This window comes from Saccostrea cucullata, unplaced genomic scaffold, assembly GCF_032062105.1.
Source record: "Saccostrea cucullata isolate Sc308-1 unplaced genomic scaffold, CSIRO_AGI_Scuc_v1 ctg986, whole genome shotgun sequence".
Classification (NCBI taxonomy): domain Eukaryota; kingdom Metazoa; phylum Mollusca; class Bivalvia; order Ostreida; family Ostreidae; genus Saccostrea; species Saccostrea cuccullata.
In genome coordinates, this window is record NW_026926243.1 from 20,001 (window position 1) to 39,183 (window position 19,183).

Sequence of the window (19,183 nt, forward strand, 5' to 3'; positions counted from 1 at the left end):
AAATTGAAAATTTCAGTTTTTGTCGACATGGATTATCTCCCCTTTTCAGCTTAAAATTAAAATCTATTACTGGACGTGGTAATATTTGGATTAATTATGAAAAGTAAATAATTTAATTGTATTTGAAAATGGGAATATAAAAAAATGGTTTTGAAATGCTATTTATTTTTTACATGCAAACATATATGGCATATATTGGACTGTGACAAAAAAAAGTGAAACTACCATTTTTGTACAAAATTCATCAGTTGTTTTGGGAAATTAACAATCATTTGCACAAAAATGTTTTAATAATTTTATTGACTTTAGACTATAGTCTCTATGAAACTAGCATGGCTTTTTAGTTTGGCTGTGGGGTTTTTAGAAATTTTTGATAGATAAAAATCCTAAAAAATGGGTATTTTACATTTTTTGCCAATATGGATTATCTCCCCTTTTTAGCTTAAAATTAGAACACATTACTGGTCATAAAAATATTTTGACTAGATATGGATAGTAACTACTTATGCTGTATATTAATAAGAAATAAACATAAATTTGTTTTATTGTTTAGTTTTCTTTTCATTTAATCTTCATTATTGGTATTTTTGCCTGTTTTTAGAGGAAATTTCAGCCATTTTTTGCCCAAAACAGTTTATCGGTTGCCATGGATACCAATGGCAGAATTTAAAAAAAATTATTTTTTTTTTGGAGTATCTTAGCATACTCTACCAAGATGCAAAGTTTGAAGAAATTCTGAAACCCCCCATGAATCACCCTCTGCATGATTTTTACACGGAGCTGTACTTAAATTTGTAATAACCAAAACACGCTTTACAATTTTTATTTTGAATATCCAAGATATCAAATTTCCAATCCCGATTTAAATTCTGAATATAACTTCAATATTCTAACTATCTAAAAGGTATTTTGATTAACCCTAATGAGTTTTTGAAATTGTTTCAAATCTTAAACAAGGGTTGGAATTTGACATTTTGGATATTTAACTTAAACTTCAAAAAATTCAAAATATTAAAACTGCTTTGGTTATTGAAAAGTTGGGTGTTTTAATCAAAATTTTGAATTTCTAAAAATCTAAAACTTTTGAATTCGAAATTTGCGAGTTTGAAGTACATTCGAAATAAACAAAAGACGAAAAATGTTTCTGAATTTGAGTTTGTAAACGTAAACTTTCTAAAGAAAGGGACGATGAAAAATACAAAAGTTTAAAATACAAAATCTGTTTTAGGAAAACTGAATTTTGAATATTTCAGTTAAAAATATAAAACTTGTAAATTTCAATATACCACATCAGATTGAATTTTTGAAAGTTAAAAATTTGAACTATGTATATATTAACATTCTAAAACTCAAAATCATTTTTAGAAATTTGAATTTTAAGTTTTTCACAGACCATACACGTTGTTTATTGTAAATAAATTACCTTTAATAAACTCCAAAAGAAAAAACCCTGCAATAGATTAAAATAGAACTCACTATTCTACCTCAGATATACACATTTTTAGGATTCCCCTTATAGACATACAAGGCTAAGTTAAAAATTAATTTTTGCTTAAATTGTTTTTTTCCAAAGTTCATTTTCAAATTGGGTTAAGGAGTTCAAATATTGGACAAATTACTGATAAAAAGACAAGTTAAAAACAAAATTCTAATGCTACGTAAAAGTGATGGCCAAGTTTAAGATACATGTAAGGGTTAAAATAATTTAAAGATTTCTCAGTGTTAGATAAAATTAAAGAGCATAAAAAAGCGAATCTCTATTAACTATTCAAAGTTATATGCATGTAATTAGCTGTAATAAGTTTTAAAATTATGACTTAACTTTTTAAAACCTCATACTTACATTTAATTTGTGCAGAAACCATTTTCCCTTTCTTTGACAAACACCAAGTCAACTAGATCTGCAAATGTAATGATGGGATTAAAGCACCGTGCAGGAGAGTATTACTATATTCTTGTGAAGTGTGTATGAATATGACATTTGACAACAATATTACTATTATTACTAAATATTTACTTTTTCAAACATATTTGTCTAAGACAAAACTTCAATAATAATACATGTACATGTATTCATCTGATTTCTTCGTAAACTATTGTTTCATTGGCGTGGTTAAAAAATTATGCGCTGGGCGGATGAGAAAGAGGGAAAGAAGTGGGTGGGACCTGTATAGATTGTTAATTTCAGAATTACAGAATCATGTAAATATAAATTAGAATAACTGTTTTCATGGATTCGATAATCTGCTTGTGTATGCCAATTTCATTGTCATTGAAGATCAGGTCTTCCAATAGTCTGTTTGAATTCTTATAGAACTACTAAATGTTCCACGTTATTACCAGTCATTTTGTATTTTTATGAAACAAAATTATTCAAAAATTCAACATTAAAAAAAAATTCTTATGTGGTCCTTTATTCCACATTTATGTATAATATTGATGACATTCATTTATCACCAATATCTATTTTCACTGATACTTTGATTCTGAATACTCCAATAGACTAGAATAAAAAGACAGCACACAGTCTAACATATATTTTTCACGTTTGTATGTTTTATTAGAGAAAGGCATCAATGAAAAAATAACACAGTTTTGTGATAAACGTGATGAATTCAACTTTTCCATCACCCACTTCCCTTATTTATATAGCAAAATCAATGTCGTATGCATATTTTGATGCATATATGTATGTCTCAATTCATTCAAATCACAAGAGTATGTTCTATGTATGTACAATTTCATAACCGATGTATGCTAATAAAAAATAAGTTGATGATGAAAACAAGAATATCGACAGTTTAATTAAAAATCAGCATTTCACAAATTCCATGGTCGAAACAATGAATTGTATTGTAAGCACAATTTTACATGTTGATAGGTTGAATGTTGACTGACCGTTCGAACCGATATTGTGTGTGTGTGTGGATGGTCGAGGTATGCTTACCTTTTAATGGCATCTGATCCCAATTCTTATGTTTTCATAAGATCAGTGACCCGTTTCACAGTTGAACACATACTTAATGTAGAACCTACGTCGGAAAAGCCTTTGTCAAAAGATTTTCAAACTTTTCAAAACGATAAATAAGTACTTGCTTATCAATCAGTTAAAAGCTCATGCTATGTTTCCTTGTTTTTAAAACTAGAACAACCTTTGAAACTTGGTATGATAATTATATACCACGAAAACACATTTCCAGTTATTTTTAGGGGTACTTGTCGAGAAGAGGATATGAAAAATCACAAAAATGTTTCTTCAAACATTGTCGTTTATAGACTTTATTACTTGAACAATATTAAGCAATATTTCTCAAGAATAATTTCTTTTTTATTCAATTGACAGAAAAGATAAGTCTACATTAAAAAAAGGAAAATGAACTCTATTTTTTTCAATCAATTTCCCACCCTGTAAATATATATATATATAAATATTTTTCACAATGTCACAATGTTTTCAATCTTTGATATGATGAAGAACATACCCAAATGATTACAAAAAGTCATTAAAATATATATGCCTTTCGCCTTTAACAAATGAGAGATAGGCTATTTACCGATAATAATATTCTTGACCTTTTTACACTTACACAGGATTTATTAAATGACTGTTTGGATTTACATTCAGATAAGAAATAATTATCAAAAATTATCAAAAAATGTACTTTTAATTTGAAAAGATCATATTTAATAGAAAATTTGTAATCAACACCAAAAAGATGAATAAGTAACAAATAATTATAAAAAAGAATAGATATCGCAAAAATGTACACATGATCACACAATCTACAACACGTACCTCTTTGACTTAGACACATTTCATCAAGATAATACACTATTTAGTTGGAAAGTGAAGATTTCGTTGGATTTTTGAATTCCTACAAAATGGTTACATACCATTCACATTATTACAGTAAGTTGTATACATTGTAATTTCATTACACAAGTTAGTCTTGGATTTGTCAACTGAATTAAGGTCAAGATCTAGTGAATGAAAGGTGCCTACAGGTTTCTCTAATTCCCGAAATATATAAGTCATGAAGCATTATAAAAATTTTAATTGAATTAGGATTATTTCGGCATGATTTTAAATTGAAATCAGTGAATTTCAAAATGCTTAATTTCTGCCATTTATATTGAAGTACGGGAATAAGTAAATTGAATTAATTATGACGTCATAATGGATCTAGCACAGACTAAACATATTCAATAGTTATGATGTCATACGATGTAGGTTCTACATTAAATGCCAGAGTTATCTTTGGATCAAACCTATCAGAGGAGTTCAAATTGAAAACCGGAGTAAAACAAGGATGTTTGTTCTCCCCTCTTCATTTTACATTCTGCATAGACTGAATTATGCGAGAAATCATCAAGAATAAGCGGACGGGAATTACTTGGGCCATAACAGAGATAATAGAAGACCTAGATTTTGCAGACGACATAGCACTGCTATCACACCGACATCGTGACATGCAAGAAAAAAACCAACCAACTAGCAGAAATAGCATGGTATATTGGCCTGAATATTAACAACACCAAGACCAAGACCATGAAGGTCAATACGAAATCAGAGAAGCCCATCACCATAAATAATGAAGAAAAAGAAGGAGTCTCAGAATCTGTCTATCTAGGTGGCAAGATCACCACAGATGGGCACTCAGAGGTAGATTTCTAAAGCCATAGGAACGTATGTTGCACTAAGAAATATCTGGAGGTCAGCAAAGATCAGCACAAACACTGAAATAAGGATCTTCCAGAGCAACGTGCTTGGGGTCCTCCTATATGGTGCTGAAGCATGGAAATTTACAAAAACTATTTCAAACAAGCTAGATACCTTCCAGACACGTTGCCTTTGCAGAATACTACGCATCTTCTGGCCAAATACCATCTCAAATGAGGAGCTGTACAAAAAGACCAACACCACCCCTCTATCTCAAGTTATAAAAAAGAAGAAAATAGCTGTGGATAGGACATGTATGTAGAATGCACCTTACGTCCATCCCAAGGCATTATTATTATTGGACTTTTGACCATGATAACTTATTCTAAAGTCCATATTTCATGACATTATTTGAATAAGTTTATAAGGGAAAAAACATCATTTTGTAAGTTTAAGAGTTCCATAAATAGTTTATTTTTAAAGCAAAACATTGACAAAATTAAAATTCTACAGATATATAGTAAAATATGATTGTCAAAAAAGCATTAAAAAATCTAATTACCTAATAAATAATGTTACTTCAATCGACAAATACTAAATTCAAATTTTATTTTATATTTGTATTTGTCTAGTTGATTTTTACTATTGTTTAATAATTATGAAATAGAACCCTTTTTTCAAATTTATTGAGTCAATTAAAGTGATGATTTTAAAGAACAATTTCAATAAAAGATATCCGTTTAGATTCACTGTTTAGAAACCTAAAATATATACAGTAATTATAAAGAGGCAGTACTTGACAATGCAACAACATAAGTCACGAGATTGCTATCACAACGTGTGATAGCTTATCTTGACTAGACGAGATAGAAGTTGGTATCTGACGACAAGCCAGGAAGTTATCATGAATTGACGTGATATCTTATGTTGACAAAAATATATGGGGTGACATCAATATACCATCATAGAAAGCATATCAGCCATGAAGATTTATTTTCATATTTTAAAGAATTGATTCAATGTTTTGTTTTTTTATCATTCTCGTGATTTTTTATCCTACATCTTCAGAATACAAGTCATATTGTTCACGAATGCTCATCGCTTTAGTAGACAGATTATTCATTAAAGGAAAATTACACACCTTGAACCGAGTTTGACCTTGAAAAGGACTTTTTTACCTAGATGAATCGTGGTCTTAATCAGAACAGAGTTATTCCGTTATTATTCATGATTGACAACTGACGACTATTAAAATAGATTACATTTATACGCATACACAATGATAAGAACCACATTACATACAGGATATTCTATGTTTTGTAGTTGGAATTTATTTCAATGTAATGAACTGACTAACCGACCTTAAATTGTATTCGAAAACACAGCAATTATTCCAAAATATCTAATTTTCCAGGCTTTTAAACGATTATGACATTTTACATGCCTGGAAAACGTCTGAACCAGATTTTGAAATTATACCAAATGGTAAAAGATTGAATGCAGGAAGTTGACTAAAAGGTCCTTAAACCCGAACCTTATCTTATTTTTTCGTATTTTGTTCATTAACACAACATGATGTTGCTGTGACAATATCAAGTTTTTAGAGGACAATGATTCCTTGGGTCGCCTGCACTGTAGTTTAAAACCCTAAAAATATATCCCTCCTTCATAAATAGGGCTGTACTTTGATCTGTGAAAAGGACAAGATAGGGTAAGACCAGTATTTGGCCCCCGATTTTGGGGGTCTTTCAGAATGATCCAACAGTTTATCCATGAAAACCTGTTTTCACCCCTGCCACAAAATGAGTGCTGGTTTTAAGATTTAGGATATACAGAGGTCACAGTGAGGTCAGGAAATAGGTCAATTTTCTAAATTTCTCATTTTTATGCAAATTTTTGCTAATTTTACAGCACATTTTCTTTCGGAAAACATAGAGCACACGCTTGCCTATCTACCAAATTTATATATTTTATACACTGATATCAGATGCAGTATATGTGTAAAAATCTCAGATAGGCAAGCATGTGCTCTATGTTTTCCGAAGAGAAATGTACCCAAAATATAATGAAAATCCACCAGAATTGAGGAAATTCGGGAAAATGTCCTATTTCTGAACCCTCTAGTGGCTTCCATGTAGCCTTTGAATCAAAATTAGTGCTGGTCTTAAAGTAAGCATCATTTTAACTTCTTAACTACAAACGATCACAGTTTTACCAGTGTTTAGATTTTTATATAAAAAATTCGGCTGTTACCCTATCTTGTCCTTTGGTTACAATAGCCTGAGGCAATGGGGATTGCTTTACCATCAATGTCTGATCAGTAATTGAACTTTAAGCATCTTCACTAGCTATTATTTGACTGGACACATGTGTTGGATTTATAGACCTAGGTCTGCTCTCTTCAGCTGCAGTTCCAACCTTGATGTTACATTCCACCTTCTTTTTCGGTATTTCTCATGTATGGTGGCATATATATGCCATCCACATAACTTTTTCTTAACATAGCATATCATGGTAAGTCAATATAACTATCTCGTCCAGTCATGATAACTTTCTGGCTTTTTAGCGTTTTCCCCACGTGAGGTCATACATTTTACAGTTGAGTAATTCTTAACACTGATTTTGGTGCATAGTAACTAAATTTCTCATCTGACCAAATTTCGTAATTTTCGGTCATGCGGTCCAAAATATTTCAAATATTATGTTATCCTGCGTTTCTTTTTCCTTTCAGTATTATCATTTTCAACAACTTTTTAGTAGATTTCATGGCACATAAAAACCAGGTTATATTCTGCTTAGTTTAACCCACCAATGCAGCCATCTATTCTAGATTTCCTCAAATCTGATTTAACAATTTACAACGCATTTCTTGTTCAAAATGTGGATAAAAGGAACATACAGTGACATGCCAAAATTGATGCAACTTTTTCCCGAAGTTTTTTATGTTTGTTTTATTCTCTGTGCATTTTGATAGATAATTCAAAATCAAAACACTTTTTTAAAAAAAAATTAGAGTTGATACAAATTATATGGGGTATGATTTCCCCTTGCACCCAATTTCAGTTGCTTCCCCTGTTTTAACTCTCTAGTGTTTTAACTGTAAACAATGGAGAGCAGACGACAAGAAATGTCAGAGGAGCAAAGAAAACTGGCTTTAGATTTGTATCTACGAGGCGAAAACAAAGTGATTTGGCAGAAATATTTTCTGTGAATAAATCTACAATTTCTAGACTTGTGAAGAAATATAATAATGGGGAAAGTATGGAAAAGAGCTCCAATAGAGGTAGGAAGAGTCTGATTGATGAGAGGGGTGACAGAATTTTGATTCGGACTGTGAAGAAGAATAGAAGACAAACTTTGAATGAAATTGTGGATAATTTCAACCAACATGCTACTGACAAGGTGTCAGTTAGGACTGTTTAGAGGAAACTCCATTCTCATGGAATTCATAGACACAAAGTAAGGAAGACCCTCACTGTGTCAGAAGTGAACTGAAAACGTCGTGTTCAATGGTGTAAACATATGAAAAATCAGAAAGTTGATGACTATTGGAGAAAAGTGATTTTTTCAGTTGAAACTCAGATAGTGGTATCAAATGAAAAGAGTGTGTTGGTCAACATGGCTGCAATGTAAAGTTGAGCGCTATGTTTTGGGGATGTGTGACATATTCAGGAGTAGGGACATTGGTTCCAATAACTGGAAATATGAACTCTGAGAAGTATATTGAGACCCTTGATGAACATTTATGGCCAGTCATTGCGAAACATTTTGGAAATTCGTCATTTTTATTCCAGGATGACAATGCCCCCTGCCATGCCTCACAAATGACAACAGCTTGGAAACGTGAAAATGATTAAGATTGTCTTGACTGGCCATCACAGTCACCTGACCTCAACATCATTGAAAATGTCTGGCTAATTTTAAAAGTTCGACTGAGAAAATCACTGGCAGCAATTAAATCCAAAGATGATTTGATCTCTGAAGTTATGAACATTTGGTCCTCTCTAACTGTCCCTAATATTAGAAACTTATACCGCACTATTTCAAGACAATTCGAGCTGTAATTACTGCTAAAGGTCACATCACTAAATACTGAAAATTTCAAGTAAGTACCTTTTATAGTTTTTGAATTATGATGGTTTGAAAATGCAAGAAAGTTTGTTTTGAAACAATGACGTCAGGGAAAAGTTGCATCAATTTTGGCACGTCACTGTACATATTTTATCACTATAATATTTCTTCAAAACTAATTTATTTCATTTTGTTATGGATTGTGAACTTTATTATTACCCAGGCTGGTAAAGGTGGATGGTAAAAAATGATCAGAATGCCCGTCCGTCCGTCTAGCAGTACATCCGTCAGTTACGCTTTTGGATGCCCACCTCTAATCTGCATCTCCTCTAATACCTTTGAATGGCTTCTATTGAGACTTGCACCGAATCTTTGTTACGTAGTGCTATTGCCCACCCCCATTTTACTTTGATTGGTAACATTACCGGTTTCTCATAGGAAAACATTGACAGTGCCATTTTATCTATAATATTTAAGGGAACCCATTTCTTATTCACAACTCTTCCTATACCACTGAATGAAATTCAACGATACTTTCCCAGATTCTTTATTAAATAATGTCTTTCTTGCATCTTCTATTTTTACTTATTTATCTGACACTTATTTCAGGTCTCCCAGAGCAAAACATGCATGGAATTTGCCATTATAGTATTATATTGGAGGCGGGGGTATCAATTAGTAAGTATACATATATTTTGAATTTTATTTGGTTGTATATGGTCCCTATTTCACATAACATAAAAACTGTTTTCAGTCGGTCTACCTTACACAGTCTGTTGTTATCTTTCCCCTCCGTTCATTGCTATCATAAAAATGGTAAATGAAATAATGAAGGCTCTTTGACTTCCGCACACAATGTACAACAACAGCCATCACTACTTTTCTTTCTTGTGCATGCTGTACAGACATTTCTTCCACTTACGAAATGAAGCACGTGTGCTTTTGTTTGCCTCAGTAACATACACTTTATTGGTTTTCAACACTTGGAGAATTCAACACAGGAGATTATTCTCAAATCTTTGTTTTATAAGTGAAAACAAGATGTGAAACACTGATGCCCCTCCCCGTATGGCAACATAGCAGAGATTAAAATTGTATTGAATGCAAATTTAATATATTGATACCAAAGGTAGGGAATTCTTACTGGAAATACAATTGTGAAATATGAAAGTAGGCCAAGGTTAGAAATTTTTCATAAGTAAAGAAATCTTCAAGGTCAAGGTCACTGGTATCGAATGAGAAGTCTTGTCCCCAAAAAATACATATAAAGTATTGGAGCTCTAGCCCTTACCGTTCAGAAGTTATGGACAAAGTTAAATTTTGAAAAAAATAGGTCAAACTCCAAGGTTAATGTCAAATGTCTGTCTATCAATTGAAAGGTCTTGTAGCAAGGATAAAATAAGAAAAGTATGAAAGCACTAGCTCTATCCCTTAAAAAGGTCAAGGTCAAAGTTTTCTTTTTAAAAGTAGGTCAAAATCCAATGTCAAAGTTCTTCGTAGCCAATGAATGGTCTTCTCAGAAGGATTACATTAGTGAAGTATGAGATCACTAGCCCTTAGCATTCAAAAGCTATAGCCAAGGTTGAAGTCTTTTCAGAAGTACAAAGTTTCGAAGGTCAAGGTCAAAAGGTCAAGGTAATTGGTATTCAATGAAAGGTCCTGCCACATAGAATACATATGAGAAGTATTGAAGTCCTAGCCCTAACCGCGCAGAAGTTATGGACAAGGTTATTTTTTTTTAAGTAGGTCAAGGTCAAAGGGTAAAAAGTCTTGCTATCGAATACAAGGCTTTTTCACAAGGATTAAATATTTAAAAAATTGAAGCATTAGCCATAAACCTTTTAAAGTTATGGCCAATGTTTGTTTTTTTACAATAGGTCAAACTCAAAGGTCAAGGTCAAAGGGTCAAAGTTCTTGGTATTCAATTGCAATAAGGGTCTTTTCACAAGAATTACATATTTGAAGTATGAAAGCCCTGTCCCATACCGTTCAAAAGTTATGGCCAAGATTCAAGTTTTTTTTCAAATATAGAAATCTCTAAGGTCAAGGTCGTTGGTATCCAATGAAAGGTCTTGCAACAAAAAATACATATTTGAAGTATAAATGTCCTTGTGTTCAAATGTGTTAAAGTGGATCAATCTCGTAGGTGGAGGTCAAAAGGTGGTACTCAAAGAAATCTCTTGTCACAAGAAATAGACATGTGAAATATGTAAGTCATAGCTCCACTTAATCAAAAGTTATGGACAAGGTTAAAGTTTTTGCGAGCAAACAGGCGAACAGAGAGACATACAGACATACAGACGGACACGACAAAAACTATATACCCCATAAACTTTGTTTACGGGGGCATAAAATTATGTTTCAAACCTTTTTCTCTCCTAAAAATATTTATTTTCTTTTTTTAAAAAAACCCATGAACATTGTAAATTTATACATTGTTATACTTAGATTATAAGTGCTAATTGTAACATCCTCACCAAAACTGAACATACGCACCAGTGTTATTTTGGATTGCAAACATAAGAGGACTCCCTGCCTTAATATTAAACAAGAAATGTTCAATGTTAATCCCGTCAAACACTTTCATTAACACTTTGCCAATATATTTAATAACTGCTCTCTGAACTGAGATCATGGAGTTAATTGGTCTGTTCAAGCACCCCTTATTTCAAAGTCGATGGTATATTTCTTTAATGATAATTATTAATGAAGTCAACGCATAGCACTGTGTGAACCAAATCTAATGTTCTAACTCCTTCCCGTGTCTATCCTTTGCAGACTATTCATCAAATAACATTATGTAAAAATTGTAAATTAATAGCATAGGCACGGCTGTAATTATAATGAAATGTCTAATACATGTATAAGTTTAGACATATATTATTAAATTGTAATTAGATCAATCATAAAAGTAAGATTAGAAACGTCTGTTATAGTCTTTTGGTTAGATAGATAGAGCTTGACGGTTTGTTTGTTTGTTTGTTTTATTTTGATGGCTTTTTTAAAGATGTATTTTTTATAATATTAACCAGTTAATCTGTTGGAAATATTTTGTTGTTAATTGATTGGCAATTCTGTACATGTATTTGATTGCCAACTCTACAAACGAATGTGTATACAAAAAAGATCTTAGATTATCAGTCGGTAAAGCTTATTATTTTTCAAAAATCCAAAATAGATCAAGAAACATATAGTGTTTAAAAAGTTATTTGAAGATTTTGATAACTGTATTGAATTTCCAATTTCTTTTGAGGATGTTTCTTCATTCAGTATTTTGACTTGAATATTCCAGTTTCATAAGTCATTTATTTATATGTATGATAATATTCCTTTATCAATTATCAGCGATTTAGAAGAAAAAATAACCATCAATTGACGATTGAGCTTAAATTTCAAAGTTTATGCAATCAAAATTTGTATATTAGATATGCAGATACTTATGGCACGCCAAATTCACAAAAATGAGCTTAACATAGTTTCACAGTCGATAAACTAGGTTTATCGGTTGTTAGTTTATGTACTGTAAACTATAGTTAACAACGTGAATCTATATGTTACATATGTAAACCATAATTAACTCGATAATCTGTGGTTCACAACCGTAGAACTATACTTAACACCGAAAACAATTATTTACGATTGCAAAAAATAGATTATCTGATAAATACAGTTTCACGATTTGTTAACTATAGTTTACAAACCGTTAACTATAGTTAAAGATCTGATAAATATAGTGTCATGATTTGTGAAACTATGATTAACAACTTTTAACTATAGTTTACGGTTGTAAACTATAGTTTACAGACGTGAATCTATGCTTATCAACAAAATCTATTGTTAACACTTATAACAGACAGATAATCCTAGATTAGCATTCGTAAACTATAGTTAACAACCGTTAAATAAAGTTTTAAAGATGGAAACTTCACTTAACGAATTGTAAACTATAGTTAACGATTTGTAAAATATACTTTACAGTCGATAAACCTAGTTTATCAATTGTGAAATTAGGTTAAGCTCATTTTTGTGAATTTTGCGTGCCAAAGATACTAGTAAAACATACAGTTATGAAGCAAACAATTCAAATTTGAACAAAGTCAACACGTACCATACATACACACGCCTTAAATATCAGAAGTAGAATCAGAAGTCACGGAGAAGCAAGCATCCCCTGTCGAACGACCCCATCCGCCGTGTGACATGGTTATGATCGGATAAATAAAATAGTCCGTTGACAGTTTAGTGTTACAAAATGTCAAACAATTTGACTTTATGAAAAACGTCGGTAAACATTTGATACTATCAAAAATTCCATGTTTTCACTTCAAAATTAATCATTTATATGAGGGGTGATTAAAATGTTTGCGAACTAACTGAATAACTTCCAAAAAGGAAACAATATTTGGTTTTAATGTTGTTTATATTTGAAATAAATCCTCCCCGATTTTAATGCACATCAACAACAGTTTTGCGCATGCGTAAATCACGTAATATTGGCGGTCACGTGACCCCCTCCATAGCGTCCTGTCACAAAAGTTGAAAGATTTTTCCGAGTTTTATATTTCTTGCCATATGAGTTAATTTTTATGACAAGGACAGTTCATTTGTCAGAAATGGTCATATCTCGGCAACAGAATGGGTGGATAAGAATATAATTTCCAAAAATCAGCATGACGACCATTAAAACACAAATCTTCTGTCTCGGGAGAGACCTTTATTCAAAGTGGATAGAGAATTGGTGCCTCCTTTTTATCATATCCAAAATATTTAAAATCTAAAGTAAACGATATCTTAGGTATTTAATACTGTATATTATTATTCAAATATTCAACTAGTTTTCAAAGTGTTAATTTGAAGTCTTTGGTAGCAAATTACTTAATTAAAAGTACATATCTTTTCAAACTTGCTTTCACTGATGACAAGTATCATTTTAAACCATCAGCCTTCCTTCACTAAAACGATCAATCAAATCATTAATTGAATTTATATGAACTCATTTATCTCAATAAAATGTGTACAAATTATTATATGATACTGTTGAGGGATTTCTAAGATATACAATAAATAGTAAAGTCGTTTGTTGAACGAGTTCGACTGAGACAACCATTTTTCGTCACAAGTGACCTACATAGTGACGTCATTTTCAGATTTTGACGTCACAAACAAGGTGAAAAACTTTATTCAGCATATGATATTTATAGAACTTGTGTGTGGCTATGTGTGTACCGAATTTCATTCTAATCTAAATTGTGATTTTGTAGATATAGAGATAGTTCACGAACTTTTTGATCACCCCTCGTATTTCACTTAGTGAGTGTTACATGTAATTGAGTTCAGATTTACAGGACCTGCAATTTCTATATCTTGCTCTGCAAGAAATGATACTGTTACTAGTATAGAAACTTAGTAGAAGGAGCTAGACAATCATTATTAAATGTAAGAGATGAAGTTACTTGTGTCAGGATTGACTTGCTGACTTTGAAAACAATTTTAAACATGATTGCGATTCAGAAAGTTACATGTTGTCCGGCCAAATAAAGTCAGAGTATATGTATATTATTATAATAGGAGACCATCGTTCAGCTTATTAGACAAAATCCAGTATCACGTATTTCTAATTCGTCTTAACTCTGTGGTAAAATCTGCAATTGTCAAGAGAACTTACATAATGAAAAACAAGCTGAGTTTTAGTGACCTGAAAACTCGATTTTGACCATCATCATTGATAAGCACTGACTTAACAAAAAAAGAACTGAATACAATTTTTAATTTTTTTAAGGTTTCAAGTCTTGTATATCAAAGTTCAGGGTCAACTCTGGTCAATCAGAGATCCAAACTCTGACCAAAGATGGTCAAAATATGGGATCCTGTATAATACGACTGATTTTAGAAGAATCCTTTTTATCAGTGTTGTTTGCACTGCCAGCATTTTTATGAGTAAGCTTAAGAGTGATATGTCCTGTTCAATCGTGTTTGAAACAGACATTTTATTTTATCGATTCTCGTACATGTGCTAAGCTAATCAAATTTTTCTAACTTGAAAATGAACCTACCACAATAAAGCTATTTATCATTTTTCTAAGAGTAAAAAACAAATAAACAAATTTTTGATTGCGCTAAACTTCATTTTAATTTTTTTTTTCTTTTTTTCTTTTTTCTTTTTTTTTTTTTTTTTAAATTTTCTACTTTTAAGATCCACATTTAGTTTTAATTGTTTTTTTTTTTAAATTCTTCGTAACTAGGACACTTAAGTGGAATATCTCTTTTGCGTTGATATTTATTTTATGGTATTACTAGAATATACTATGCACTTGATAAATTCTCATTTTATTAAATCAGTAGGACTCCAGTTCAATAAATGGTTTTTCTCCAGAAGCTAGCGAGTTAATCTGTTATTCACTTTCCTGCTCACCACGGGAAAAGGCAATTTTTTAAAAATTCTATATCACATATACTTTTTATATGCGGCCATACTTGAGAAGATTTGGCAACGGAGATCATTAAAAGATTCTAAAATCTGCATGAATTATCACCTGATGCCTATAAAACCATCAGTCAGGGTCTTAAGAATGCTTTACTGCATATATTTTATAGTTTTGATACCCGTTGATGTGGTCAATTTGATGTTTATACGAGAAATAATGTTATTTTAAGGAGATTTGATGATAATCTATCATGATGGCGCATTAACCCCGATAATATTAAGTTCAAAATAGCAAGGAATACTTCATGTATTTATTCTCATATTAATAGCTCATTTAATAAGCTATTACAAATAATACGCAATCATTATTTTTAGCGATATTAACACCCTCGTTAATGATGCCAAAATTAAATGATCACAATTCAACTATATTTTTTATTCCTCAATAAATATCTACAATGTTTATTTAGGTACATACATCCCAGAAATCTTTTTTATTGTGAGAACAGAAAGACTATAATGTATGCATACACTGTAACTGCAAGATTATCAGGGGAAAACTAGATCGAAGACTTTATCTCAATTCCGCTCAGTTTTATAACTTCTACATACTAGTATGTTGTCACTGTACCCTGTACCGATACATTGTTCAACGAGTACCGCAAATGACACCAAATTTGGCATACTACGTTACATATTATATCCATCTATCCATTTTGTTTAACGTACCGGGATTATGAAAAATAGTTTTTAAAAATGCTTATTTTGGTCTTTTTAAAGGTTATATTCGTTCAAAAAGAATAGGATTCAGTCACAGGTGATAGATATATTATCCTTTCTTCAGTTTACTTGAGTAAATGCCATCGGGCGGCGTATAACTGTTTTCCAGTATTTAAAACATTTATGAAAACACAACGTCGAGACAACATAAATGAACGGGCTCATCACTGCATTAAGTAACCAAGCCAGTTGTGCGATTACAAGAAACTCTTTCTCTGTCTCCTCAAACCTATATAATGATAAGATGTAGCACACAAGGAAAAGAATAGCTGATGACATGTACACAATTAGAATTAATGACGTCACAAGAGACATCTTGATAATGTTGTGTTCGATTTGGTGCTTGCATATTGTGCGCTTTAGACGATGTATCTTCTTTACATGAAATATAATAATCAGCAGGACAGGAACAATAATAAGGTAAAGACGAAAGGTTATTATCACAGAAATAGGTGTTTGTATTCCTGATTTGTATCGTAGCACAAAATATAATGTTGAAAATAATATGCTTACGATCCATATAGCAGCTGATGATACGATAATGTTTCGCTTACGTAACTGATTGAATTTTATCGGTTCCGACACCATGTAACATCTAAGTCCAAACAAGAAAACCACGTGAGCAGCAAAAGTGTGAGTAACGCCATAAAAAGCTACCAAAAATGTTGCACATGGAACTTTTTCAAGACGGAAGTTCCCAAACTTAACTGCGGCATGAACGAGGTAAAGAATCAAATTCACGACATCTGTGAATATAATAGTTCTTATAACAACAAATACAGTACCTTGGAACTTCTTGTTCCATGTAATCTTCACGAGTGTGAGTACATTTCCAATAATTCCAAGCACTGTTATTATAACAACAAGAATAAAATGATCCGAGTGTAAATAAATAGGCACATCCAGTTTTATTTCTTTATTGTAATCTGTTTCATTTTTAGTTACTAAGAAATCTATAATAAAGTCCAAAAGTCCATAAGTATGATTTACACTGAAATAGAAAAAAGAAGTTTAAGAAAAATATGAACAAGAAATTAATGCAAATGATTGATCAAATTTAACTTTTTTCATGTAATAAAAAGGGTAAATCAACGTAAATTAAATCAAAATTATTCATAAATCTGAAGTAAATAAACCTACCCTACGAATATGAATCCAATCATTATTGCTGTCGTTTTAAAGTGTTGCTATCATTCACCTATTCCCACTGTTTTGAACGCATAAAGCTGAATGGTATATCAGACAGCTCTATTGCAGTTAAGATGCTGCCTGATACAAGTTTTAACACGTGGTTTATCCTATCATCTGAATCAAAATAATAAACAGACAAAACACAAACCCAGATCAATTTACTTCTAGTGGAAGAAAGAATAAAACAATTTTGGATGTGTTTTAAGTACACCGATATTTCCTATGCATGAGCATCGGCTAGAGGTATAGACAAAGTATTAATTATGCAATACAACCTTAATGTATTTTGGGCACTTAGTCTATCTGCTTTGTCAAAGGCAATACTGTATGATGCCATAATCAAAGACTAAACATACAAGAACACTTTACACAATATGGAAGACGTGTTTCGGTCAAAAGTCATAAACATAGCTTACAATAATTCATTTTAAACGACAAATAGGTATTTTTTTCAATTAAAACAGCGAGTAACATTTATAGGTGGTATATAGGTATGAATTTTTTTTCACGTAACAAGATATTTCAGGGATTCATTATGAAAAAAAAACCTAATAAATATGATCATTTGATGATTTCGTATGATATTTGGAATGTCTTTGAATATTTACTTGTTTTTATCCTACGCTTTGTTTATATTTCTAAGGCTACAAACCAACATTTCGTATTTTTAAAAAAAAATTCTTTCAACAGTAATATATATTTTCATTTAAGGATCACATACAGGTATGAAAATTGGAATTAATAATAATAAGATTCAACAGTTGTAGATTTAAGATTAAGAAGACAACTATGTGTATTATTTAAATAATATCCTTAGATATGGAATTCTTTTCATAAAAGGCAGAATCGAAAAATTGTTAAAAATATAAACCTTCACACATTAATTTACAAGAGTAAAAATTTCTTAGACTATAGTTTACCACAGTAACCCATCGTTTACTGTATCAAAATTCATCTAACAGTATTATAACTGGACTTCCACGAGGAGCGCTGACTTTTACAGTTGACGGCTTGCTTTTACACTACGACAATGTACGGAAACTCTTTTAAGATATATAAATATTTAGCTCAAAATTTAATTAAACGAAAATAATGGTTTATTTCAATGCACATAGAAGTTGTGCTTGAAGAAAATGACAACCAGCCTACCCTAAACGCCTGCCTTTTACATGTAAATGCCTCTAACACCATACCTTTGACTATTAGAAAGGTTTCTTATGTATGATCAATTCTGTTCCTCCGGACATGATACAAGTTTAAATGTCTAAGTAAACCGTCTACTGTAAAAGTCGGTGCTTCTCGTAAAAGTCCTTTAAGAGAAGTTGAACTTTCACTTAAATTGTACATCTTGCATCGGAATGAGTTTGCCTTTCTTTATGCCTTGTCATATCTTGTTATATCTCGTATACCTTTAAGTTGTTTCTATCTCAAAACTTTCAAAAACAATCATATTTTATCCAATAGCTGTCTCTCACAATGCTCAGTATATACAGAGAAATAAGATGTGGGTTTTCTTATCTTTCATATGAATCATTTCAGTTAAGAATCAATGGTCTATTGTTTTGAACGTATTATGATGTAATGTACACTTTGTAGGAGGCCATGCTGAATTTTACACGTCTACAAAGACAGAACACAACACAAAATAGCATTGCATTTTTTCAACAGATTTTAATTACACTTAGTGTACTTATCTTTAAATGTCTACCAAATTGCACTGCTGTCTGAATTTTAAAAGACATACTTTTATTGAAGTTGTATATACAGCTGCAGAAGAGTGATTAAGATATATGATAAAATAACATTAGGATTTTTTCTTCCCCTTGCTTGCGTTTTTTTCTTCTTTTTTTTGTAAAAAATAAATCGTTCCTTGAGTTTTGTAAACGTGTAGAAGCGTTAAACTCTTGACTTTTTCAGTTACTTGGAATGACATTCTGGCAAAATATTTGCTATCTACATGCACGATAAAATGATGTTAAAGCACAACATAATGCAAGAAAGTATTACAATATGACTACGTGAGACTAGAGAAAGAGGATTTTACTGTCACCTGAGTA

General features: G+C 31.4%; 2 protein-coding genes across 2 annotated transcripts in view; both read right to left on the reverse strand.

The window, feature by feature from the left end:
- The window catches only part of LOC134271201 (uncharacterized), a 20,072-nt gene extending 18,170 nt beyond the window's left edge, over positions 1–1,902 (reverse strand). The window contains exons 1-2 of the mRNA XM_062753445.1: positions 1,844–1,902; positions 1,424–1,450 (exon numbers count right to left, since the gene is read on the reverse strand). Coding sequence (XP_062609429.1) covers positions 1,424–1,450; positions 1,844–1,865 — 49 coding nt within the window. The 5' untranslated portion in view covers positions 1,866–1,902. The remainder of the gene's footprint in view (positions 1–1,423; positions 1,451–1,843) is intronic.
- A 13,812-nt stretch (positions 1,903–15,714) lies between these two features.
- Positions 15,715–17,509, reverse strand: LOC134271199 (uncharacterized). Its single transcript, XM_062753444.1, has 2 exons — positions 17,076–17,509; positions 15,715–16,926 (listed from the first exon to the last, which is right to left on the reverse strand). The coding sequence occupies exons 1-2, from the start codon at positions 17,096–17,098 to the stop codon at positions 15,996–15,998; spliced, it is 954 nt and encodes a 317-aa protein (XP_062609428.1). The 5' UTR covers positions 17,099–17,509; the 3' UTR covers positions 15,715–15,995.
- Between the last annotated feature and the right edge of the window lie 1,674 nt (positions 17,510–19,183).